General features: G+C 41.0%; 2 protein-coding genes and 1 long non-coding RNA gene across 3 annotated transcripts; 1 reads left to right on the top strand and 2 right to left on the bottom strand.

Annotated features, from left to right (window-relative positions):
* Positions 1-10,500: 10,500 nt before the first annotated feature.
* LOC136489417 (vesicle-associated protein 3-1-like) lies at positions 10,501-10,869 on the bottom strand. The gene has a single exon (XM_066486060.1). The coding sequence runs from the start codon at positions 10,867-10,869 to the stop codon at positions 10,501-10,503; it is 369 nt and encodes a 122-aa protein (XP_066342157.1).
* A 5,791-nt stretch (positions 10,870-16,660) lies between these two features.
* On the bottom strand, positions 16,661-20,970 carry LOC136485485 (putative cysteine-rich receptor-like protein kinase 39). Its single transcript, XM_066482356.1, has 5 exons — positions 20,838-20,970; positions 19,963-20,185; positions 19,758-19,878; positions 18,323-18,526; positions 16,661-16,808 (listed from the first exon to the last, which is right to left on the bottom strand). Exons 1-5 carry the CDS (start codon positions 20,935-20,937, stop codon positions 16,791-16,793), a joined length of 666 nt encoding a protein of 221 aa, XP_066338453.1. The 5' UTR covers positions 20,938-20,970; the 3' UTR covers positions 16,661-16,790.
* Positions 19,540-21,941, top strand: LOC136485486 (uncharacterized). Its single transcript, XR_010766458.1, has 3 exons — positions 19,540-20,034; positions 21,090-21,199; positions 21,693-21,941. It is a non-coding gene; the product is annotated as an uncharacterized lncRNA (long non-coding RNA).
* The last annotated feature ends 3,423 nt before the right edge of the window (positions 21,942-25,364 follow it).

The following is a 25,364-nucleotide window of genomic DNA, read 5'->3' as shown; positions in this document are numbered from 1 at the left end:
GAGTCCCTCAACTAGCATTTCCTTAAGGGGGTAGACTTCAAAGTGGAACCAATTGTGTTGAGAATAGCGGGAATTGATCTTATTCTAGGAATGGATTGGATGAAACAACACCGGGCAGTGATCCAGTGTCAGGAGAAATCTGTGGTTGTGACATCACTCAATGGAGATAGAATCTGTGTAGAAGTGGTAGTGCAAGCTCAGCCTACAGCCACAATGAACCAGCCAGATGGTGATGCCAATGAACAAGGTCGTGTAGTGGAGGAGTTCCCGGATGTCTTCCCCGATGACTTGCCAGGTATGCCACCTGACCGAGACATTGAATTCATTATTGAATTATTACCTAGAACTGCACCAATAGCTAAACGTCCATATAGAATGGGGGTTAATGAATTAGAAGAGCTTAAGAAACAACTAAAAGAGTTGCAAGGAAAAGGTTTCATACACCCCAGTTCTTCCCCATGGGGGGCACCTATGATCTTTGTGGATAAGAAGGATGGTAGTCAATGGATGTGTGTGGATTACTGTTCACTTAATGAGGTTACAATCAAGAATAAATACCCTTTGCCTAGGATTGATGATTTGTTTGATCAGTTGAGAGGAGCCCATGTGTTCTCCAAGATTGATCTCCGCTTAGGGTACCATCAGCTAAAGATTAGAAACTTGGACATATCCAAGACAGCATTCACTACACGGTATGGATTGTATGAGTATACCGTTATGTCTTTTGGATTGACCAATGCACCTGCATACTTCATGTATCTGATGAATAAGGTGTTCATGCAGTTTCTGGATAAATTTGTGGTGGTATTCAAAGATGACATACTGATATTCTCTAAGACTGAAGAAGAACATGCTAAACATATAAGGTTAGTCTTGCAAAAGCTTAGAGAATATAAGTTGTACGCTAAGCGGAGCAAGTGTGAGTTTTGATTGAAGGAAGTCTCTTTTCTAGGTCATGTTGTCTCCAATGGTGGAATAGCAGTGGATCCAGGCAAAGTACAAGATGTGTTGAATTGGAAACCACCAACCAATGTAAGTGAGATTCGTAGCTTTTTGGGATTGGCTGGATACTACAGGAGGTTCATTGAAGGTTTTTCCAAACTTGCTAAGCCTATGACAGCTGTGCTGGAAAAGAATGCTAAGTATGTATGGTTGGATAAATGCCAGGCAAACTTTGATGAGCTAAAGAAGAGATTGACTACAACTCCAGTATTGATTTTGCCTAACTTAAGCAAGAACTTCTCTATATATTGTGATGCATCCCGTTTGGGCCTTGGATGTGTGCTTATGCAAGAAGGAAGAGTGGTGGCATATGCATCTAGACAGTTGAGGAAGCATGAGTTGAATTACCCTACTCATAACTTAGAATTGGCAGCTGTGGTTCATGCTTTGAAAATCTAGAGACATTATCTAATTGGGCATAAGAGTGATATCTATACAGATCATAAGAGTTTGAAGTATATCTTTACACAATCAGATCTAATTCTGAGACAACGTCATTGGTTAGAATTGATCAAAGACTATGACTTGGAAGTGCATTATCATCCGGGAAAAGGAAATGTCGTAGCTGATGCACTTAGTAGGAAGAGTTATGCTAATGGACTTGGGATGACTTTTATGTCAGCAGAGTTGTGTGCTGAAATGGAGCATCTCAACTTGAGTTTTGTCACTAATGCAATGGAATTGGTGATAGAGCCTACATTGGAACAAGAGATACGCAAAGGTCAATTAGAGGATGAAAAACTAAAAGAGATAGCGGAGAATGTCGTGCTTGGAAAGGCACCAGGATTCAGGATGGATGAGAATGGTACTCTTTGGTTCGGAAAAAGGATATGTGTACCAGAAGTGAAGGCTATCCATGATGCAATTCTACAAGAGGCCCATGAGTCTGCTTATTCTATACATCCCAGAAGTACCAAGATGTATTTGGATCTCAAGGAGAAGTATTGGTGGTATGGTTTGAAGAGGGATGTGGTAGAGTATGTGGCCTTGTGTGACACTTGTTGAAGAGTGAAAGCTGAGCATCAAAGACCTGCAGGGTTGCTACAACCAATGAAGATTCTTGAATAGAAATGGGAAGAAGTTGGTATGGATTTTATCATGGGATTGCCCCGCACTCAAAGAGGTTATGATTCAATATGGATAATAGTGGATCGACTCACCAAGGTTGCTCACTTTTTACTAGTTATACGGGTGCAAGACTACCTATACGGGTGCAAGACTAGCAGAGTTGTGCATGGAAAGAATAGTGTGCTTACATGGTGTTCCCAAGAAAATTATGTCAAATAGAGGCACTCAGTTTACATCGCAATTCTAGCATAAAGTACATAGATCTTTGGGGGCAAAGTTGAATTTCAGTTCTGCTTACCACCCACAAACTGATGGACAGACTGAAAGGATCAACCAGATTTTGGAAGATATGTTGAGAGCTTGTGCACTACAGTATGGTAATAGTTGGGATAAGCGTCTACCATACATAGAGTTCTCGTATAACAACAGTTACCAAAAGAGTCTTAAGATGTCACCTTTCGAGGCGCTGTATGGACGAAGATGTAGAACACCTTTGTTCTGGAATCAGACTGGTGAAACTCAAGTGTTTGGACCTGATGTTCTTAGAGACGCGGAAGAACAAGTGAGAATGATTAGAGATAACTTAAGAGTGGCTCAGTCCCGATAGAAGAGTTACGCTGATACTCGCAGAAGAGAGCTGACTTTTGAAGTTGGTGATTATGTGTACTTGAAGGTGTCTCCAATGAGAAGTGTGAAAAGATTCAATATGAAGGGAAAGTTAGCACCAAGGTATATTGGACCTTTTAAGATCTTAGAGAGATGTGGAGAAGTAGCCTATCAATTGGAACTACCTGAAAGTTTGTCAGGTGTGCATGATGTGTTCCATGTTTATCAATTGAAAAAGTGTTTGAGGGTACTAGAAGAGCAGATCCCTTTGGAAGAGCTTGCTGTTAAGGAAGATCTTACATATGAAGAGTATCCAATAAAGATCTTGGAAACTACCAAAAGAGTTACAAGAAGCTGAACTATAAAGATGTGCAAGGTGTAGTGGAATTGGTATACAGAGGATGAGGCTACTTGGGAAATAGAAGAGGATCTGAGAAAGTCTTATCCCCAACTGTATGAGTAAGCAATCATCCAAATCTTGAGGACGAGATTCATCTTAAGGGGGGTAGAATGGTAACACCCAAAATTTCAGTCTTTTGAAATAAGAAAAATTCGATTTAATTATGTTATTATGTGAACATTGAAATATAGGAAAGAAATAATTTTTGTGAAAATAAAATAAAATATAAGGTTAGTAACATGTTGATGCACTCATGCTGGAGCATTGTATTTAATATGTTGAGTGGTTTCTGATTTAAACTCAAAAGGATTCAAAACTTATTTGAAAACACATTTGGAAATTTGGTTTGGAAAAAAAAGGAAATTACTTTTCCTTTCCCTCCCTTCCTCAATTTTGGCCCATGGCCTTTTTCTCCCCCGCGCCAACCCAATAGACCGTCGGCCCGCGTGCCTTCCCTTTCCCCCTCTCCCGTTCCTGCTTGGGCTGGCCCAACCGGGCGAGTTGGAAACCGCCGCGCCCTCCTCTTTCCCTCAGCGGCTGATGACCCAGCCCCGCTTGTCAGCTCCTGCCCCCACCTCCTTCCGCTTGTCTCGCAACCGCCCACGCGTGCCTGGAGCAACCGTCGCCCCGCGCCTACTCTTCTCGCGATGTGGGCGCGCCCCTCCCTACGCCCGGCCTCTATAAAACGGCGCCGAGCCCGTCGTCACCCCTCTCTGTTGCCCCCGCTCCCTCCTTCGTGCTTGCTGTGCATGGAAGACACAACCGCCATGACGCCGAGGTTCGCCGTTTGTCCTCCGTGCGGTCCGCCGTACTTGAGCCGCCTCTGTCCTCGTTTTCCCCCACGGTGAGAACCCCCGTGCTCCCCTCTTTCTCCCCATGCCTGTAATTCTTTGTTTCACGGCCTCTAGGGCTCTAACCATGTATGCCCGTGGGCTCTTGCTCACCGATCATGGCGACCGCCACGTCGGCTCTCTCCTCCGGCCGCCGTATAGGCCTAGCTGAGATCCCCTGCTTCCCCGCTAACCACCGATGCTTTTGGTTGCGCCAACCGTGGCCTAAGGCCCGAGATATCCGCTTGCCGGCGTGTTCTTTGCCACCGGCCATGGAGCTTGCCGCCAGAGCTACTGTTCCTGGCCGGTTCCTCCTCTCTCCCCCTCACTGATCTAATCTTGCCGTTCATTTCGAATCCAACAGCCACCAGAGGCTGATACCCCTTTGTGGGTGGATTTGCTAAAGAGCCCCCCTAATTTCACTTAATAGAACCCTCCATCCTTAGCGCATTTCCCTGAGTACGCTTTCCCCTTTTGAAAACGTAAACTAAACTGTTTTAGTCCACATTATGTTTTTAGTATTTACAGAAATGCCATTTGTACTGTTTTGCTTATAAAATCGTCGTTTTAGCTCCGAATTGATACGTTCAAATTACGTTAGCTTTGTAATTTCATAATCTACGTGTTAGTACCACTGTTAATCAAGTTTGCAACTTTTTAATTTCATGATTAGTTTTAATTAAATAAAGTGCTATAGAAAACCCCATTTAATTCATAACTTTTGCGTTTTAGCTCTGATTTTCGTGAACTTCGCGTTGACGTGATTGTAGCGAGACGTAGGTTACTTTCATAAACATTTTATCTTGTTTTATATACTGTTGGTGTACTATTCTAACAGTAGGATTGTTTGCTTTGCATGAATGTTCCTGGAATGTTGTGTGTTGCCATGTTGATCGTGTTCAGACGGTGAGGAGAACGTTGGAGATCAAGAGTTCTTCAATGACCAGCAGGACCAGCAAGAGTTTGTGAACCAAGGCAAGTATAGCACGGGCCTACCTTGATGTCCTATTCACTTTAATCATTTACTCATGTGCATGTGTCTAACTTTGATAATCATAAGGACATTCTAGTCATTTGATGACTTGTTCCCTTGACTCCTATGGGTTAATTGCATATGGGTAGACTGCTAGTGCTCTAACTAAACATGAACTATACAATGGTTAACGGTTCTATGGAACTAAAAGTATAACGTGATTTGTAACAACTGATCCATAGGGCGAAGGTGCAAATGACTTTTGATCATGTTGCTCCCGGCCCTCCATAAGAACTTATCTATCGGCAAAAGCTGGGACTGACAGTGCAACCGCGTGAGTCATATGGCTCTAACTTTAGCTCAGTAATAGGACCTTTTCTAGCTTGTTAGAGGTTACCTTTATGGCGCAAGAGGGCTTGCCACGTTGGGTATAGGGCTGCCTCTGTTCCTATGTGTATAGCCATGATGGATATGTGCCATAGGAAAGGGGGGTTCCTACATCTGCCTGCCAAGGAAACCTAGCGGCCCTAACTTGTTAGAGAAACCTATGAAATGGTTTCATAGTGTACCCTGCCCGCTCACCTTGGCAGTGACATGGGAGTAATTAACCCGGGCATATGGGAATCACGACTCATGGTGAATGTGCACCACCTCTGCAGAGGGTAACAAACTGTTATAACAGCCGTGCTCATGGTCACGAGCAGCCCGGAAAACTCACAGAATAATTGGATACTCATTGTGGTTCATTTATGATGGTTTACGATGATAATATGATGCAAATAATTCTGATATCTCATTATGTGGGTTTAAATGGGAGCTTAAGCATAACTTGATAATAATTGGTAATAAAATTCTGACTTACTAAAAGTGCTAACTACAGTAAACCGGTGTCATCCTTTTTGAGCTACATAACCCCTTGTTATCTTGTTAAGTACGGGAAGTACTTACGCTTGTTTATTTCTTTATTTGGACAAAAATCCCGGATGGGTAACAGATGCCAACGGGTATGAGGAATTTCCTGAGGATTATTAGGCTTGTGGTCAACTAGTTGACCTTCCCTGTGATGAAGTCCCACGAGAGAGTTATCTTTCTATATTCTGCTGTGTGATGTATGACTAAGTTATATTATGGATCTTGATGTAAGAGATACCGTGATGATACTTTCTGTAATTTGTCAGCTTGTGTGTGTGATTGATCCCTGGGCTCACATGAGTTAGTGCATTCAATTTTATCCTTAAAATTGGGTGTGACATTCTTGTAGATCGGTGGCCGCCCAAGTTGAGCACGTAGTTCATCAACTTGCTTTTGGAGACACCTCTTGGCCCTCTGTGATGCACGCAGCTCTCCCTTGACCTCTTCATCTACCCCCTGCATGGCATGGACATGTTGCACGGTTGCTTCCAGAGTTGGGTCACTTTCTGGTGGTGCCAGGACCTGCCAATTACCCTCATGATCATTGTGAGGAAGGAACCTAAAACGATCCTCCTTCATGGCCTCAAAACGACGACCATGGTAGTAGATGTAGGCGTCCTGCGCTGCGTCTTCCATGCCATCCAATGCGTGAGCCCGTCTGGCAGTGGCACGATGGACAGTCTCCACCTCATGTCCATTCTTTATGTCATTCCAGGCGGTGACAACTAGCTCTACCTTTCCAAAAGGTTGCCTCCAAGGGATGCAGGTACACTGCACAGTGATAGTTGATGGAGGCATGCAGATTAGGGTAGTAGTCATCCAACACATGAGTAAGGAGGGTGTGGTAGTAGGCTGTCTCTGGGGCTAGCTTGAAGTAGTATTTGCACTTCCAGCCTATCTCCTCATCCACCATAGGAACAACTGGGGATGGCATAGGCGTAGGTGAAGTAGCTGATGACTCCGCTGGGGTAGCTACAGTAGGATAGACAGGTGCAACAACTGGAGTAGGAGCAGGTGCAGGTGTCGGGGTAGCCATCCACTCCTCATCATCCTCGATCAAAGGTTCCACCTCATCATCGGAGATGATCACAATCTCCTTCTCCGCCTGTGGAGCACGAGGGGTGAACATGGCGTGGTAACCTGCAGTGCTGAGGCGAGCGGTCTTCTGGTTACAAGACATCTATAGATTTAGAGTAAGATAAAATTAGAATCAACAATTTTATATAATAGAGTAAGGTATAAAAAGCATAAATATTTGAGTAAAATAACAAGAATAAGATAGTAAGCAGGAAACCAGTGGAGCAAAGATGCTAAAACGACCATTTCTAACTAGGCTTGCATCCTACAGTCAACATGGCTTTGATACCAATTTGTCACACCCAATTTTAAGGATAAAATTGAATGCACCAAACTCATGTGTGCCTAGGGATCAATCACATACACAAGTTGACAAATTATATAAAGTATCATCACGGTGTATCTTACATCACGATTAATAACATCACATTGTCTTACACCACACAACGGAAAGTAAAAAGATAGCTCTCTCGTGGAAGCTCCAACACAGGGACGGTCGACTGGTTGACCACAAGCCTAATAGTCCTCAGGAAACTCCTCATACACGTTGTCATCTGTCTGGGACTTTTATCCAAATAGTGAAAGTAAACAAGCGTAAGTACTTCCCGTACTTAACAAAATAACATGGGGTTATGAAAGCTCAAAAAGGACGACACTGGTTTACTGCAGTTAGCACTTTTAGTAGGTCAAGATTTTATCATAAACTATTATCAAGTTATGCTTAAGCCCCAATTAAACCCACGTGATCAGATATCAGAATCAATTGTATCATGTTATCATCATAGAACCTCATAAATGAGCAACAATAAATAACCAGTTATTCTATGAGTTTTCTGGGCCGCTTGTGACCGTGAGCATGGCTGTTATAACAGTTTGTAACTCTCTGCAGAGGTTGTGCACATTCACCGCGAGTCGTGATTCCCATATGCCCGGGTTAATTACTCCCATATCACTGCCAAGGTGAGCGGGCAGGGTACACTATGAAGCCATTTCATAGGTTTCTCTAACAAGTTAGGGCCGCTAGGTTTCCTCGGCAGGCAGATGTAGGAACCCCTCTTTCCTATGGCACATATCCATTGTGGCTATACACATAGGAACAGAGGCAGTCCTATACCCAACGTGGCAAGCCTCTTTTGCGCCATAAAGGTAACCTCTAACAAGCTAGAAAATGTCCTATTACTGAGCTAAAGTCAGAGCCATGTGACCCTCACGGTTGCACTGTTAGTCCCAGCTTTTGCCGACAGATAAGTCCTTATGGAGGGCCGAGAGCATCATGATCGAAAGTCATTTGCTCCTTCGCCCTATAATTCAGTTGTTTAAAAGTCAATTTTACCTTTTCGTTCTATAGAACCATTATTTCATTATGTAGATCATGTATAGTTACATTGAGCGCTAGCAAACTACCCATATGCATATAACATGTAGGAGAATCAAGGAACAGGATAATCAATCACTAGGATGTCCTTACGGGTATCAAAATTAGACACATGCAAATGAGTAATTAATAAATGTGAATAGGCATCAAGGTAGATCCCATGCTATACTTTCCTTGGTTAGCAAACTCCTGCTGGTCCTGCTGGTCGTCAACGAACTCTTGGTCTCCAACGTTCTTCTCACCGTCTGAACGCGACCAACACGGCAACATACAACATTCCAAAGGCATTCATGCAAAGCAAATAATCCTATAATTAGAACAGTACACCAGCAGTATAGAAAACAAGATAAAATTTTTATGAAAAGATTCTATGTCTCACTACGATCACGTCAACGCGAAGTTCACGAAAAACGGAGCTAAAACATGAAAGTTATGATTTAAACGAGATTTCCTATAGCAATTTATTTAACTAAATCTAATCTCAAAATTTAAATGTTGCAAACAGGGTTAACAGTGGTATTAACAGGTAGAGAACTTAATTGCGAACCTAACGAAATCTGAACGGGTCAAATCGGAGCTATAACGACGATTTTATAAGCAAAACAGTGCAATGACATTTCTGTAAATACTGAAAACGTACTTTGGACTAAAACCGTATATTTTACATTTTCAAAAGGAGAAAGCGTACTCAGGAAATGTGTTTTGGACTGCGGGTTAGGATTTAGAAAAGCTCAGGGACTCATTAGCAAAACTGCCACGCGAAGGGGTATGGGATGATCTATGCCGTTGGATCAAGAACGATCGGCTCAGATTAGAAATGAGAGGGAGAGAGAGGGCGTCGGCCGGGAACAGTGCGGCCGAGGCGGTGCAGCCATTGCTGGCGGTGAGGTGGTCACCGGCACGCGCGAAACTCGGCCTACGGGCCATGGTGTGCCCATCCGAGAGCACCGGGGGATAGCGGGGGTGAAGGAGACCTCGGCCAGGCCGAGAAGGCGGCCGGAGGAGAGGGGCGAGGCGGCGGTCACCATGGCCGGCGATGCAAAGCTCGTCGACACACGCAAAATGGACCCTACAAGCCGTGAAACAAGAAAACAACGGCACGGGGAGAAAGAGGGGAGCAAGGGGGTTCTCACAGCGGGGAAAAACGACGTTGACGGCGGCTCGGGGACGACTGTCCGCGCGGAGGGGCGGACGGCGGACCTCGGCGACCTCGGAGCGGCGGTTGCGGCCTCCTCGTGCACAGGTGAACGCGAGAGTGGAGCGGGGGAAACAGCAAGAGGTGCGACGGAGGGTCACGGCTCCCTTTTGTAAAGGTCGGGCGCTCGGGAGGACGCTCCCACGACGCGAAGTGGAGCGGCGGCGGTTGCGGCATGACCGGCTTGACCGGGCGCGGGGCGCGGAGGTGGGGGATGGCGCTGACGCGCGGGCCTGGGCTGTCAGTGGCAGAGAGGGAAGGAGAGCGCGGCGACGGTTGCTCGCGTGATGCTGGGCTGGCGCGGCGGCGGTTGCTGGACCGAGGGGGCCGGCCCAGGAAGGTAAAACAGGAGGAGCGAGCGGCCGGCGGTTGCAGCGCGCAAGGAAAGGAGGCCGAGCTGGGCTGGCGGGCTGTGTTGGGCCGGCAGGGGAAAAGGCTGGGCCAGCGCCCAAGCCAGGCTGAATTGAAGAAGGGAGGGGAGAGAAAAATGAATTTCCTTTTCTTTTTCCAAATCTATTTTTCAATTCCGTTTCCAAATGATTTTTTATTCCTTTTAAGTTTAAATCAAAAACCACTCAACATATTAAATACAATGCTCCAGCATGAGTGCATCAACATGTATATATCCTTATGATTGATTTTAATTTCTCAAAAATTATTAATTTTCTATATTTGAATTCACACATAATAACATAATTAAATCAAATTTACTTATTTTAAAAGATTAAAATTTTTTAGTGTTACATCTCCAAAACGTCAGAACCGTTACAGAGTACAAACTCGAATATACAGCCTTATGTACACTGACAATTCAAACAGCACCTCCAAATCAATTGCTTAGGTCCTCTTCCTTCATGTTTGCGCTTTTCGCAGAAGCCTGGAGTGGGATCATAATTCTTGTATCTACTCGATGTAAAGATTGTGATTTAATAAAATCCTTCTTTTATAAAAAAAACAACTAGACACTTAACATATTGACACACATTGTAGTGATCTCAATTCTAAACCAAAGCAGGGAGTTCTTCCGAAGGGGAGAAAAAACAAGGCTGGGAGTAAACAAGCTCACTCAAGGACAACGATCAAATCCACCTTATCAACCACTTTACCAGGCTTTTCGTCGAACATGTCTTCAGTTATATCTTCGGCTATGAGGCTCTCATCCACTCTGGTGCTCTCGACGTAGAACTGGGATGCGCTGTAATTGCATTGCTCTGGTGCCATCTCCAGTGCTTGCAGTGTTATGGTGACACTACACTTGGATCGTGGTGGAACAATATTTTTGCTTGGCTGTGTGCGGTACAGAAGTGAGCTCGAGGTTGTAATTCTGAAGGCAAAGTTATCATCTGTATCATTAATCAGCTCAATTGTGCGAGTTATCGCCTTATTATGCTCATAGGGGAAATGCAGCTCCAGTTGCTTAATCTCAATCATGTCCTTCAACAATGGATGTTTCTGGGAGAAAATTTAGATCTGGATTAACATGACCATGTACTAAATTTCTTACGGAGGACGATGTAGCAAACACCCTTACCTGATCAAATATAGATATGTTGGTATTATTATCTAATTCGTTGAGCTCATGGATTATGGAGTATATGGGAGGTCTTTTATTTTGTTCTCTGTGCAAGCACTTCAGTGCCAATTCGAGGCATTTATGCACTTGATGGTACCACAATGATGTATGCTTCCCTGATTTATTCTACCTATGTTTCCATTTTCTAAGTACCTGTCATTGCAGAAACAAGGTTAGAATAATTCATGGACAAAAGTTCATGCAGATTTTTTATGTGTCCTCTAGCTTCAAATATAGAAATAAACTCCCTCAGTCCTGAAGTATAATGAATTTCAGTTTGCCTAAGTCAAACCATTCTAAGTTGACCAAGTTTGTAGAGAACAATATTAATATCTAACTCAAAAAGATAAACTATAAAAATATATTTCATGATGTACTGATGAAAATCATTTGATGCCATAAATATTAATGTTCTTTTCTATAAACTTGATCAAACTTATGACGGTTTGACATAGGATAACTGAAAATCAGGACCGCGAGAGTATACACAAATGACCTGGAAATATCAAATCAATACTAATAACTCCTTAGATTAAAAAAAACTAATAACTCCTTGGAGTTAAGGCGGAATCTCTCGGTTTCAAAGTGAGTTCATCTGTTTCACATGTAAAATTCCAACAAGTTTATGTGAATTTCATTCATTCCAAAGTGGGGCCCTAAACTTGGACCAAACATTTCATGCATCGAAGTAACCTTTCCCTACCTTTTTGCCTTAATCTATATCTCTTATAAAGTTAATCCCCACTACAAGTCTATCTCAACATGCAAGTCATCCACATCATTCTCCACTAACTTTATCCACATCATCTAAATCAACATGTTCCTGGTGATGTGAAATATATTCACATACCTATGAACTCTGAGTGCACGCATAACCATTTAGGAAGAAAAATGTTTGAACGATTATAAGAGAAATGATTGGTTAGCAACAATCTTATTACTATTAATTAGAGGCCCCCAACACAGTCTCCCAGATTACCAACATCTGCTATCATAAAAAAAACTTGAATAAGAAAAGGCACACCTATATATCCTTGTAACTTAATTACTAACTTCTTCCTGTATTAATAATAATAAATGAAAAACTCAAAGTAAATATATATTCTGTTTTGTGTAATATGACATTAAAAATGTAAGTTGTTACCTTTGATGAATTTATACATTTGATAGAAACATTATAATGTAAACATGGTGCGGGTTGAAATATTTATGTCATTGTAGTGATATGCATATAGACTATAACCAAGTCTTCATGCTTAGTAACTAGTATAATTTTAACAAAATAAAAAATGAGAGTTAATAAAAAGTACAATAAGCATTGGAGCTCCAACTTAACATGTGGATAATAAAAATTTTGGCAACTAAAAAGATTGAAAGTTGCAATAAAAAATCTACATTCATATGCCATGACACATGGGCTCTGGTAACTGCCGACATAATTTAATATAAGTTTCAACTAAACACATGTTGAAGACATAAGAAAAGAGAAACAACATAAATATAAAATGGTGAAACATATATAATAATTCATAAATTTCTTACAAATAGAAGAGAGAAGAGACATAGAGTATCCGATGGTATTGTGTTAACAAATTAGTAGAGATAGAAAGAGTGCAAGAAGATAAAGGAAATTTAATTAGTTTGAGGTATCAAACTTGTAAGACCCCCCGGTGTTACGCACCTGTTAAGTAGGGGTTCAAACTTAATGAATGTGTTAACTAGCTTTTTCATGTGTTTGGTGATATAAAAGTCGCATAAAAAGATAACGTACGCGTTTGTTTGAATAACTTTTGTGAATAAAATCAATATGCGTGATGCTAACCAACCTTGCTTTTGTTCTTAAACACCTCTAAATGATCTTTTTGAACAAAAGTTGTTTAGGGTTTGTTTTGGAAAAATATGAAGAAAATTATTAAAAATGCTCCAAAAGCCTAATTTGTTTTAATTGCTTAATAGCCTTTTGATAACTAAATAAATAATTATTTTATAAAAACTGTAAAACATGTTGGTGTGAAAAGCTTAGTTTAAGTTATGAACTTTGTGGTAGGGTGTTTATTTGTGCCTAGTTTGCGTGTTTCATAGATTAATTAGCGCTCTAAGCCCGGTTTGTTCACCGACGCTGCTAGTTTGATGCTCCACGTTCTCCGCTGTTTGCTATGCAACTAGTGTTGGGGAAAAAATAAAAGTTGGGGTTTGAACATAGAGCAAGAGCTCTGCAAAGTTTGGTGTGTGTTGGTTACAGGTTGGACCTTCAGAATAGCAGTCAAACAGGGGAAGTTCGGAGTTTTTGTTCAGAATTCTTGAACCTTGTTGGTAGCCTGACATACCAAAGTTTGAGCACGTTTATCTCCTACTAATCCTTCATGCTAATGACCTTGGTCCCGTAATAAGTGTGGAAGTTTAGCCGGAGGTTAAGATCTTTTGTTACCGTAGCCGGCTTCGAATCTGGACGGAATATGCTGAAACAGTGAGGTCAAGGGGAGCAAATGGCACTGCCCATGCCCACGCCCTGCTCTGTGCACGCACAGGGGCGCCCATGCCGCCCTGTCCTACCGCGCGTTTAAGGGGGGCGCCGCGCTGCTGTCCTCGCGCCCTGCTTGCTCTCCCTCGCTCTGCTCTTGCCGGCGTAAGGCTCGCCATGGCCGCCCGAGCCCCTGCCGCCGCCGCCGGCTGTTCCCGCCTCTATGGTCCGCCTCCACCTCGACCAAGCGCACCCTAGCATTCGCCACAACCTCCCCGTTCCCATCGGGTCACTCTCCTCCGGGCCAAGCCACGCCAAGGACCCCGCCCGTCGCGGCTACTGCTGTCTGCCATCACGGCGGATGATGCCGCCTCCGCGGACGTGCTCCTGCGGGCCGCGGCCAGGCGTGCTACGACCTCCTGCGCGTGTGGCCAGGTCCGCCGTCGCCCCCACGCACCACCGTCGTCCTCACCCGGCTCGCCCCTTGCCGAAACGACGGGCGCCGGTGCTCGTGGCCCCATCCTTGCGGGCCACGGCTGAGCAGGTCGCGCCCCCCTACAGCCACGTCCAGGGTCACCGCCTCTCTCGCGCACCCCGCCGGCCTGCTGGACGCTGCCGCCGAGCCCGACGCAGCCCTCCTCCGCTCGATGAAGACGGGGAAGAAGATAAGGAATAGAAGTTTCTCCGCTCGTCACTCAAATGAAATGAATAGTGCTACATAGTGTTTTTCTTTTTCCCTTTTTAATAAATCGGCTGAAACTTTAGAAAATAATAGTAATTCGTAGAAAAATACTAAAATGGCAAACCCAGTTTTGTTGAGCTCCACATAAGTAGATCTATGTAGTAGATACATAATAATATGACATGTTTAAGTAGAAAAGTTTGGATATAGATGGTTGCCTATGCATTTTAGTGCTAAATTCATATTTGTAGTTATGTGAATCCAATTGTAGTGGAATTTTTATGGTACACTAGTATTGATGTGTGTTCTATGGTAAAAGTTTCATATACAGATGATGCGTAGTTTCTGAGTTATTGATTTATCTTGTAATAGCCTTGTTTAATAATTTTAAAGTAGTTAAAAATGCATAAAAATGGAAAAGTTGTGTCTTCTATGTTTTATAACTGTTATTATGTCCTATGAACTTGTAGCACCCGATTTTAAGAACAAAATCAGATACACACCTTATGTGAGCCTAGAAAGTCAAATCTCACATATAGCTACAAATAAGGGTAATATCAATAGACAATACTCAATATATAACATACTTAGTATAAAGAATATAACCTTAGATAGCAAACTGTGGAAAAGACAACTCCGGTCTTCAGGCGAAGACTCCAAATCCACAGGGACAACTGACTAGTTGATCACAAGCATAATTCCTCCAAACAATAGCAATCTGGTACCCATCCGGGGGTTTTATCCAAATATATGAAAAATAAAGCAAGCGTAAATACATGTCGTACTCAACAAATATAACATGTGGTTCATGAGGCTCAAAAGGCTAACACTGGTTTAACTACGATTAGCTTTTAATTGTAACAGTTTTAGCAATTGAGTAGCAACAAGAAGCCCATATAAACACATGATCAAGTAAACATGAATAATAAATAGCATAAACAATAATCATTAGTAAGCATCTTTATCATCGGTATTATTAGTGTTCATCATCTATTCCGTGAATGTTCCAAGGCCGCTCGTGACCGTGAGCACGGCTAATATACCAGTTTTACACTCTGCAGAGGTTATACACTTTCACTGTAGGTCGTAATTTACCCTTTCGCCCGAGGCGGCCAACCTTTTGACCCACTACCAAGGAAGGTCGGCAGGGTTCACTATGAAGCCTTTCAAAGGTTCGTCTAACAAGTTAGGGTCATTAGATTAACTCGGCAAACAGATATAGGAACCCCTGTCGAATGGCACAATTCAATCGCGACTATACACATAAGAGTAGAGGTTGTCCTATACCCGATTCGGCAAGTCATTCTTATGCCAATAAATTTAATCTCTAACAAGCTAGAAAAGGTCCTCATACTGAGCTAAATCCAGAGCCATATAGCCCTCACAGTTGTACTATAAGTTCCGAATGATCACTTACAGATAAGTCCTTAGGGAGAGGAATCTAGAGCACCATAAAACAGCCCAATGCTCTAGCCCCTGATTCCATGTTGTTAAAAAGCATCTTTTAATGTTTATTGCATATTTCACTAGTCAAGTTACAAGATCATTGCTTTAGTTAAGCAGTAGCAAAGCTACCCAATACATACCCCATAGGAGTCCCTAACTGTCTCATTGAAATCATACCTTTTTACCCACCTTTGTGTGCATGTTAATTAACCTTTGGAATGCCAAAGTGAAATTTTCATGAAACACTTGTGGAAGGAAGAGTGATGTTTTAAGGGTGTAAGTTTACACACATTGAAGACTTCTATCACTCACAGTTCTGATATACCAAAACCTGTAATCTTTGGAACCATGCGATCATCTAGTAGTATATTGGATGGTTTGAGATCCATGTGAGTAATATGCTTTTCCTTGTGAAGATAACATAAGCCCTGACATATTCCCTTAATTATCTGAAAACGTGTATCCCAATGAAGTCCCCTTAATTCATCTGCAAAAGTAATATAAAAAGAGTATGATGGAGTGCGTTATCTTCCAATATTTGCTTTATGCTTGCTAAATTGCATGTATACCAAATGATGGGACATTTCTATTTTTTTCAGTTCACTTCGATTGAATTGAAATAAAATGAAACAAAATAATAGTACAAAAATGAAAAAATACACATGCCTAGGTATTGCTAAGTTTTTTTATTGTACCAGAAATATGCTTCTTTAGGCTGCCATTGCTTAGATACTCAAAACAGAGTAACCTTTCTCTTATCTCCGTGTTGGTAGCTTTCCCATGTATTGATGCCTCTTCTTTTGCTTCATAAGAACAGTTGCCTAGAAATCGTACTATGTTTTGGTGCTGAGCCGTCATTGTGATTTTAACCTCCCCATGAAACATCCTATCATTAATTTTGAGGCTCCCAGAAAGCCTTACTACAGCAACAACCTGCAGGATGCCCTGTTTAACTTGACTTATTAGCATGACCATGAGCCTTAGCCCTTAGAATAAAGTTCAGCTTTGTTGTGACGAAACATGAAAGAGAATCAATGGAAGTTAATATTACCTTGAAAAATTCTCCAAATTCATTATTACCCATCTTTCGCTCAACAGAAAAAAATTTAGTCATGAACTGTAGAAGTGAATATGATAGATTGTTGGGCTTCTGCCTCCCCTCAAGTATATGCTCCAGGGCATTAAGATCTTCATATATACCAACCAATCTAAGTAAACAACATACTTTAAAATTAGAGGAACTTCAGCCTGTTCGGGAGGCCGTAAACGATCGTGGATTATTTACTGCTGGCTGGTTTGGTGTGAGAGAAAAACACTGTTCCCGGCTGGAAATTTACGATCGTTTACGAGCAAGCGAACAGGCTCCTGTCTTTTCAATCTGGGACTGAACTCAAGTGTAAATACTAGATTGTTTGGAAGCGACCCCACAATTCAAGTAGCACTAAAGTTATACTATTTATATGCTGTATTCTTTTAGAAGTGACCTTGCTTTGATGTTATGTTGTGTCCATTGAGGCACACAATAAGTATTGATATGAAAATTTAAATTCAACCCTGATTCAGCTTCCAAACATCAATTGCATGGGACTATGGGCCATATCTGGTCATTTAGATTGTCAAACCAATTCGTAGCGTGACATGTCTCAAAGAAATTATTGGAAATGCATGGCTTACATTGCCAGGTTCTCGATAAAAACTGCAAAAAAGAAAAGGGTAATTGGGGTTACTTGTGGGGTTGGGTACTATGTATGCTTAGGTTCTCCAGGAAATTAGGAGGGAGGGAAGGGAGGAAACTGAATAAATGATTACCTCTCCCCAACAAACAGACACCTCTTTTTCCATGACAGTATGATAATTTGGAGAAAAATAAAAAAATAAAGGCTGCGCCTGTGGGGATTTACTTATAATTTACTACCTGGAATGTTCATTGATAGTTCGATCAGGCAGCTCACGGAATCTTTGCACCACCTATGATTCAGAATATAATCAACTAACTTTCAGTATAAAATTAGGATACAAGAAATACAATCGAAATAAACATACTCAGTAACCTGAAGAGCACGCACACACGCTGTTAGGTCTAACATCGAACCGGCAGTTATCCTTATCCTATTACTTCTGGTTCTGTCAATGAACCGGCAGTGATATCGTACTATCAATACAGGATGAAGAACCAGCAATGATATGCGAGCACCTCACTGTCGTTTGCCCTCTGTCAGACCCAATTCTGGTAGAGATGCTGGTTTTTGACCCGGCAGTGATCCTCTCCTAGAGTAGTGACATACAAGAATCACACACAAGACGTAGCATATTACTTTTCAACAAACATGTGTATAGATCTTTTTGTTATGTGTTCTTGTTCCTACATCCCCTAGCATAGGCGAGGTTCAGGTGTATTCCCAAATCATTGTACATTATCTAATCATTGACACTTAGGTATTTAAGTTTTCAGTTTCCTCTATGAAGGTTTTAGGTGGATACACAGATACACCAGTTGAGGCCTTGTTTGGATGCGCATGTATTCATCACAATCCACATGTGTTGAAGTGGATTGAGGTGGAATTGAACTCAATTCCATTCCATTCCACTCCAACACATATGGATTGAGGTGGATACACATGCATCCAAAAAGGCCTTGAGTGGATTATGCACAGGATAGATCCACATGTAAATTCTGACATAAAAAGATACGTCACTGCATATTTTACTTGAATGAATATACCTGGTACAATGAAGACATTGGGTCATTTCTTGGCTCAGTATTAATAGACGGAGGAATCATTTGAATCATAGTTTCTGTCTCATCTAGCATAAGTATTATGTTATGTATAGTAGGTCTGCTATGTGGGTCGTGGTCACAACAACTCCGTGCTATTTCAATGCATTTCTTCAGTAGTTTGCAGTCTCCATCTAATGATTCATGCCACTGCAAAGTTCAAACATATAGTAAGGATGACAGCATCTGTATGTTGTAAAAGAGAAAGTATACTCAATATATGCCACTACAGATATTCGATAGGACCTTCAAGAATCTCCACAACTGGATTAGTAAATAAATGTTCAAAAGGTAATATATACCATTTAAAGGTGTCCATAAGATGTGCAGCGAAACTGTACTGACTCGGATCTGACCAAATATACAAGAGACTGAACGCTACGGTATAGAAATGTATGTGTAAATTTGTGATAAGACATATTTCCATTATTTGACTTTGATTGACACATCCCTTGACACCCATTGCCTATATGAACGAATAGCTCACTGGTGTTCATTCTTGAAGAGCCGCATCCGCTTGTACCAGGTTATGGCTGCACTTCAGGTGAAAACAGTAGGCATTGCCATTCAGGTTTTTCAACTCACTAAGACACTAACGCTAAAGTAAACAATGAACTACAACTTAACGATCTTTGTCAATCTAATATGGCCGCTTGTTACCTTCTCTGGACACTCCCATGTTGAGCCACATTCTCCATTACACAGCTTTGCTGTCCCCAACCTACCTAGCATCACCCTTCCCCTTCTCGAACTCTCTGCTGCCATGTGTTGTCCTGGACAGCTGAAAATTAAACTCGTGTTGCATAAAACCAGGCACACCGCCAAGGTGACTGCTCGTGCCATGGTGGAGGCTATGCTTCTATGTCTATGCAATCAACCATTGTAAAGCTAATGTACACGCTTTTCTGCTGCCATCATAGACCATTGACCCTGGAATCCAACTATGGTTGTTTTACTCTAGCTTTTTTTTTTCTTTTTTCTGTTGTGATCGAGTCGTTGCAAACTTGAGATTCAGCTGAAAGAAATTTTGAGAAACATTACCATTTATCAGCCAAAATATTTATGTGAGTTCAAACTTCAGAGTTTTATCTTGTTTAGGAAACAAGGAACTAATCCATTTTCTTAAAAAAAAAAGGAAACATAGAACGGAACGGAACGGAACATCAAACTCCTGTTTGGCTTAACTTATAACCAATTACTTTTGCACAGTTAAGATTGACCGCAACCCGCTACCATTCCTCCGCCAACAGAAAATACACAATAAAACCTATAAGAAGCTTTTCACTACTTGTATAGGATATTCTTTATAGTGATATAGTAACAAAATCCAAGTTTGATGTAAAAAATGTGCTAGGAAGGTAAGCAATGTAAGTATCCTTACATTTTCAGTAGGAGCTTCATCACTCTGAGTAAGTATTTTTATCATGATAATGCCCAAACTGAATATATCGGTCTTGCAAGATATTTGTTGATTGTCTATTAGTTCTGGTGCCATATAACCCCTGCAGCAAGGATTATAGCATAAAGCAGTTTTTCACAAATTAGGTACCAAGGAAAAGATTGTGGTGCCCAGAGGACGAGCTTACGGTGTTCCACCAACATTTGTAGTGAATATTGTGGACTGTTTTCCATCAATGCACCTTGACAGACCAAAATCGGTAATTTTTGGCTCCATCTTAGCACCCAGAAGCACATTTGCAGGTTTGAGATCCAAATGATAAATGTGTTCTTGATGAAGATAACCCAAACCCTGACAAATCCCCTTAATTATTTGATAACACATATTCCATTCATATCCATGAGTTTTTTCTGTAGAAGTAAAGAACAGCACAAAAGTAATGAATTTGTTGGTTGAATATTGACAAAATAGAAGGTTTCACTGTGATGAAGCTTTCAAAATCATAAGACTTAAACAATAATCACTACAAGTAAATTTAGTTAGTTTATACACACCTTTTATTGTATTAGTAAAAAAAATTTGAGATCCAAATTGGAATCCCATGTAGGTTAGATGGTTTGAGCACTTGCTCGAATATTTTGAGAAATGATTTGAAAGGAATGGAAATGATATGATAAGACATTGAATTAGCTACATCTTTTTTTCACAATCATGCTCATGCATGAAATTGGCTACATCTAACATGCTAGGTGAATGGATTGCTGATGCGGTGAGGTAAATAGAGTATACTCCATCCATCCCAAAGTGTGCAATTCTCACTTTTTGATGAGCCAAACAATTATAGGTTCGAATAAATTTATACAGAAAACACTAACATTTGTGATACCCATTAGATTAACCATAGAATATATTTTCATAGCAAATCTATTTACACTAAATGTTGATATTATTTTCTATAAACCTAGTCAAACTTAAGAAAATTTGACTTTGTTCAAATCTAGAATTGCATTCGTTTTGGGATGGAGGGAGTACATGGAGATGAATAGAGTAGCAAATTTATACCTTTTAGGTAATGCTGAAGATTCCCATTTGGTGCATACTCAAAGCAGAGGAACTTTTTATGTGCCTCATCGACAATCATGGCTTCTCCTTTTATTTCCATAACTTCTCCTAGTGTATATGCACAATAGCCCAAAAGCCTTACAATATTTTTGTGTTTTACCTTCTTAAACAATTAAATTCGTCCAAAAATAGCTTGTTAGAAAAATCGTTCCATGTGGAAAGCTTTTTCACAGCAACCATCCCATTTTGCAGACTTCCCTGTTTAACATTCCCGGCCTCCAAGCATTACATATTTGCTCTGTTCAGACAATTATATGGAAGATTACTGTTGGGGAGGCAAATAGGAAGTACCAGCATACCAAGTAAACTACTCCAGACCCACCAGTACCAATCTCTTGAGAAATTTTTTTTTATCAGTTCTATTAGTGTATATGATATTTTGACGGGTTTTGCGCTTGCATCACTAAGTATGCGCTCCAGGTCTTCAACTTTGTTTGCTTGATCACTAATTTCTGTAAGACACAATATACAGTTGAATAAGACTGGCCACAATTTTTTTCCTTTTCCAGGCAAAAAGCATATTTGTTGAAGAATGTATGACTTTTCAGATAAATAAATCATAATCTTGAAGAAGAAAATTTGGTAATAATTAGTAAATAGAACCATGCTTGCATGATGTTGCTCTAAGTATCTTCTCATTGTGTAGCAGATGATCTAAAAGAAAATATATATGGCCTTTTACTTGTTTGCATCCAAAAAAAAGCCTGAATGACCTTGTTTCTTACTTATCTTTCATATGAAGATGTATGATCTAGATTATTGTGACTTGTTCTCATTTATAGTACTATGTTGTAGGTTGTTCCACGTATCTAAGGTGCATTCTTACTAATTGATCAGAGTCCATTGGTAGAGAGATTATGTGATCATACCTTTAAAGTTTGATTGAGATGTCACCTCATGTGTCCTTTGGTTTGGCACAAACAATGTTGTACTGCGCTTAAGCATTCGTCCTGTCATAATGCAATGGACAGTGGCTTGTCCCTGGTACTCTAAAACAGAAGATAATGTGGTGATATTGGTCTGTGTTCGAGAAAAAAAAAGTGATGATATGGATCACCTTTGCTTTTTCTTTGGGGTTCTTATTTTGATAGGGATAGTCAATGGAAGTGCATCCTCTAAAAAATTGCGTTAAAAAAAGTGCATCCTCTAAAAATTTAAATAGAGTTCACTTGATGTGGCCTATCTAAATAGGTCAGTAGATGTCAGTGAACAAACTTATGGAAGTTCAACCAGTCAAATATTTAAAACAGAAGTATTTCCAAATACATGGAGCCTATTCTGGAAAGGGGGTAATGTGCCAAATAGATATGTACTTGTTAAAATGTCTAGAATAATTGTATTCACTGCAGCATACGAAAGGAGCACCCTTCTCTGTAAGTCTCATCATCGGCTTTGCAATACTAGAGAAATTCTGCACAAAACGCCGATAATAGCCAGCAAGACCAAGAAAACTGCGAATCTCAGTCACTATAGTAGGTCTCTGCCAATTAACAACACTAGCAACATTCTTAGAATCAACTGAAATGTCATGCCGATTAATAACATGACCGAGAACTTATCAAATGGGCAGTGAAGAAAATAGACCGAATTCGAAGAAATTTCCTCTGGAAAGGTTCAGAGGATGCATGAGGAGGCCATTGCCTAGTCAATTGGAGGAGAACCTGCCGCTCAAAAGTCTTAGGAGGCCATGGAATCAAGGATCTGCAAAAATTCAATAGAGCATTGCACTTAAAGTGGTTGTGGCTGAAGTGGCGGGATCCTGACAAGCCTTAGACAGGGGTTCAAAATCCACACAACCCCAGCGGAAACAGAGATATTTAGGACATGTACCTCAGTCTTTGTAGGCGATGGACTGCGTAAAAATTTTTGGCATGATAGATGGATGGATGGAACTGCACCAAAGCAAATTGCACCTCTATGTTTCAAATTGGCTAGCTAGACGGAAAATTTTAACAGTGGCCTAAGCATTGGCAGGGAATCTATGGATGCGGGGTCTGCGACATGTGTCCACTGATCGAGGGTTAAGGCAGTATGTGTCACTTTGGCAAGCTTTGCAGCAAGTCCAATTAGATGACCGGCCAGATCAGATCAATTGGCGATTCCCAGCAGATGGAAACTACACTGTCAAATCAGCCTACAATGTTCAGATCATTGGCTCATTCCCTGATCATGATTGGGAGAAAGTATGGAAGGCAAAGGTTGAACCAAAGTGTAGATTTTTCTGCTGGTTGCTGCTCCAAAGAAAGATTTTGACTTCCAACAAGATCATACGGCAAGGCGGCCAAGTAGACCCTATCTGCAAGCTATGCACAGCAGAAATTGAATCGCCGAAGCACCTGGTGGCTGATTATTCATTTTCACGCACGGTCTGGTCATTACTAGCCCAGAAGTTTAACCTTCCAATGACAAATCAAACCACAACGAGCACAAAGATCAAGAAATGGTGGTCTGCAATGATTGGAACAGACACATCAACGACAGCTACAAACCGAGCCCAAGTGTTCAGTCACGCTGTTTGGAACCTGTGGAAAGAGCGCTGCAGGAGAGTCTTCGATAACAAAACACAAACGCCAATACAGGTAGCAAGCTTAATTCAACAAGACATTCTGCTATATGCCATGGCGCATGACCCAGAAGCTAGTCTGCAACAGAGCCAAAGTTTCAGACTGCATCTGTAGTGCAGTTTTCTCTTTTTAGCTTATTCAGTTTTCATTTCTGTGTTAGCTGGGAACTTTTAACCAGCATGTAAACCTGTTGTACATGTTCATTTTCACCTCTACTTAATTCAAAGGCAGAGCACCTGCTGTTTCATGCTTAAAAAAAAAGTAATTTTTGAAGTTTCCTTACGGAAAAGAGCCTTGTGCATGCAGTAGCCTTTTGGAAGTTTGGAACAAAAGATTCTTTATGAAGGGCTCGGCTGGCTGTAAAGGCGCTGGTGCTGATTTGTATGGCTGATTTTTTTTAGAGAGAAAAATACTGTACCATGGCTTATAAGCCAACGAATAACCTTGAGGATTTCATAAGTTCCTGTAAAACCTCGTACTACCTGAAAGGCTGGAAGGGGACTTTACCTTTTGGATGTTGCTAGACGTTAATAGAAGATTTGAAGCTCACTCTCGAAAGAGCCCCATGTGAGCATTTACTTTAATTGATTCATTCAAAGAACGAGTATTTCATCTATACTGTGGATCTGTTAAGAACAGATAATCGTGAAAACAGAGTTAACAAGGCATTCAGATGGAGTTGTAGAAAGTGTAAAAAGCGGTGGAGGATTTATCGTTCCAAAAGGATTCGGCAACGAGTTGGAGCTTTCAAAATCACTAACGAACTACAGCTCCTAAGTTAAAGCACTAACCTGCGCTAAGCTCGAAGATCCGGAGAGACACGAAGAGCTGGAGCTGGTGCTTGGAGGCCTCGAGCAATGCAACACGAGATGGTGATAACCGTTGACTGTGTGCTAGTCTCTCGAGTTCTCCGCTGATTAGTCTGATTGGTTCTCTCTCTCTGGAGTTGGATAATGGATACTGTCATTGGCATTCAGCTGTACTAAACCAACTAATTTCAGATATGACTAAATCTATGAAGAATACTAATATTTGTACTATCAAATAATTACCATTATACATTTAATATAAAATATATTTTAATAGGCAAAATTTGCTACCTCTGTTTGCTGACGGACATGCAAAATGAAACAGTTTGCTGGTGGACCCTCTGGTTGTTGTCAAATTTACTCCTGGATATCGCGGCCAATAAAATATTAATTTCTAGCTCTTGAAAAGAGAGAATAGTGGTGAAATATCCTTTTTGTCCTTGGCTCTTTCTTCTTCCTCCCTCCCTTCGCTAAAAATTAATATTTTATTAGACATTTCACCACTAGTCTCTCTCCTCATGAGCCAGAAATTAATATTTTATTAGACATGATGTTCAGTGCAAATTTGACAACTAGAGTGTCCATCAGCAAACTGCTCAATTTTGTATGTCCGCTAGCAAAGAGAGGTCACTTTCAGTGTCCTCTAGCAAATTTTGCCTATTTTTATAAACTTAGCTTTGAAGTGTAAAATTATAATCTAACGTTCTCCGAATGCTGATTGGTTGGACGGTGTGTTTTGAATAATGTGTTTGGCTGATCATTGCTGTCATCACTAATCATGCATGAAAGGATCAAGATGTCTAAGAGAAAGGTGAATTGGGCTAATTCTAATTTTTTTGTAATAATTAAGCCCTACACTTAGCCACTTCACCCCTTGTGTCTAAAATATGTTTCTATTATTTTTACGCACAAAAATTTTGCACCCTAGGTTCCAATCCTACTCTAGCATGGTAATTCTAGGAATGTAAAGACATGAAATGAATTGCTCAAATGTAAATGCTCAAAGTAAAGAGAGAGAAAGGAACGCAGCGATATTTTTTCAAGGTATCGGAGAGTCGCCACTCCCCACTAGTCCTTGTTGGAGCACTCGCGTA

The sequence above is a fragment of the Miscanthus floridulus genome, chromosome 10 (genome assembly GCF_019320115.1).
Source record: "Miscanthus floridulus cultivar M001 chromosome 10, ASM1932011v1, whole genome shotgun sequence".
NCBI lineage: Eukaryota > Viridiplantae > Streptophyta > Magnoliopsida > Poales > Poaceae > Miscanthus > Miscanthus floridulus.
This window is presented reverse-complemented; position numbering and strand designations above follow the sequence as displayed.

What these genes read in the sequence shown, in the direction of transcription:
- LOC136489417 (XM_066486060.1), bottom strand. Translation starts at nt 10,869, where the DNA reads ATGATTGAGATTAAGCAACTGGAGCTGCATTTCCCCTATGAGCATAAT.
- LOC136485485 (XM_066482356.1), bottom strand. Translation starts at nt 20,937, where the DNA reads ATGGAAATAAAAGGAGAAGCCATGATTGTCGATGAGGCACATAAAAAG. An exon ending in TCTTCAGCATTACCTAAAAG is followed by an intron (nt 20,186 to 20,837) that starts GTATAAATTTGC and finishes TTACTTCTACAG; the next exon opens with AAAAAACTCATGGATATGAA. An exon ending in ACAAATGTTGGTGGAACACC is followed by an intron (nt 19,879 to 19,962) that starts GTAAGCTCGTCC and finishes TCCTTGCTGCAG; the next exon opens with GGGTTATATGGCACCAGAAC.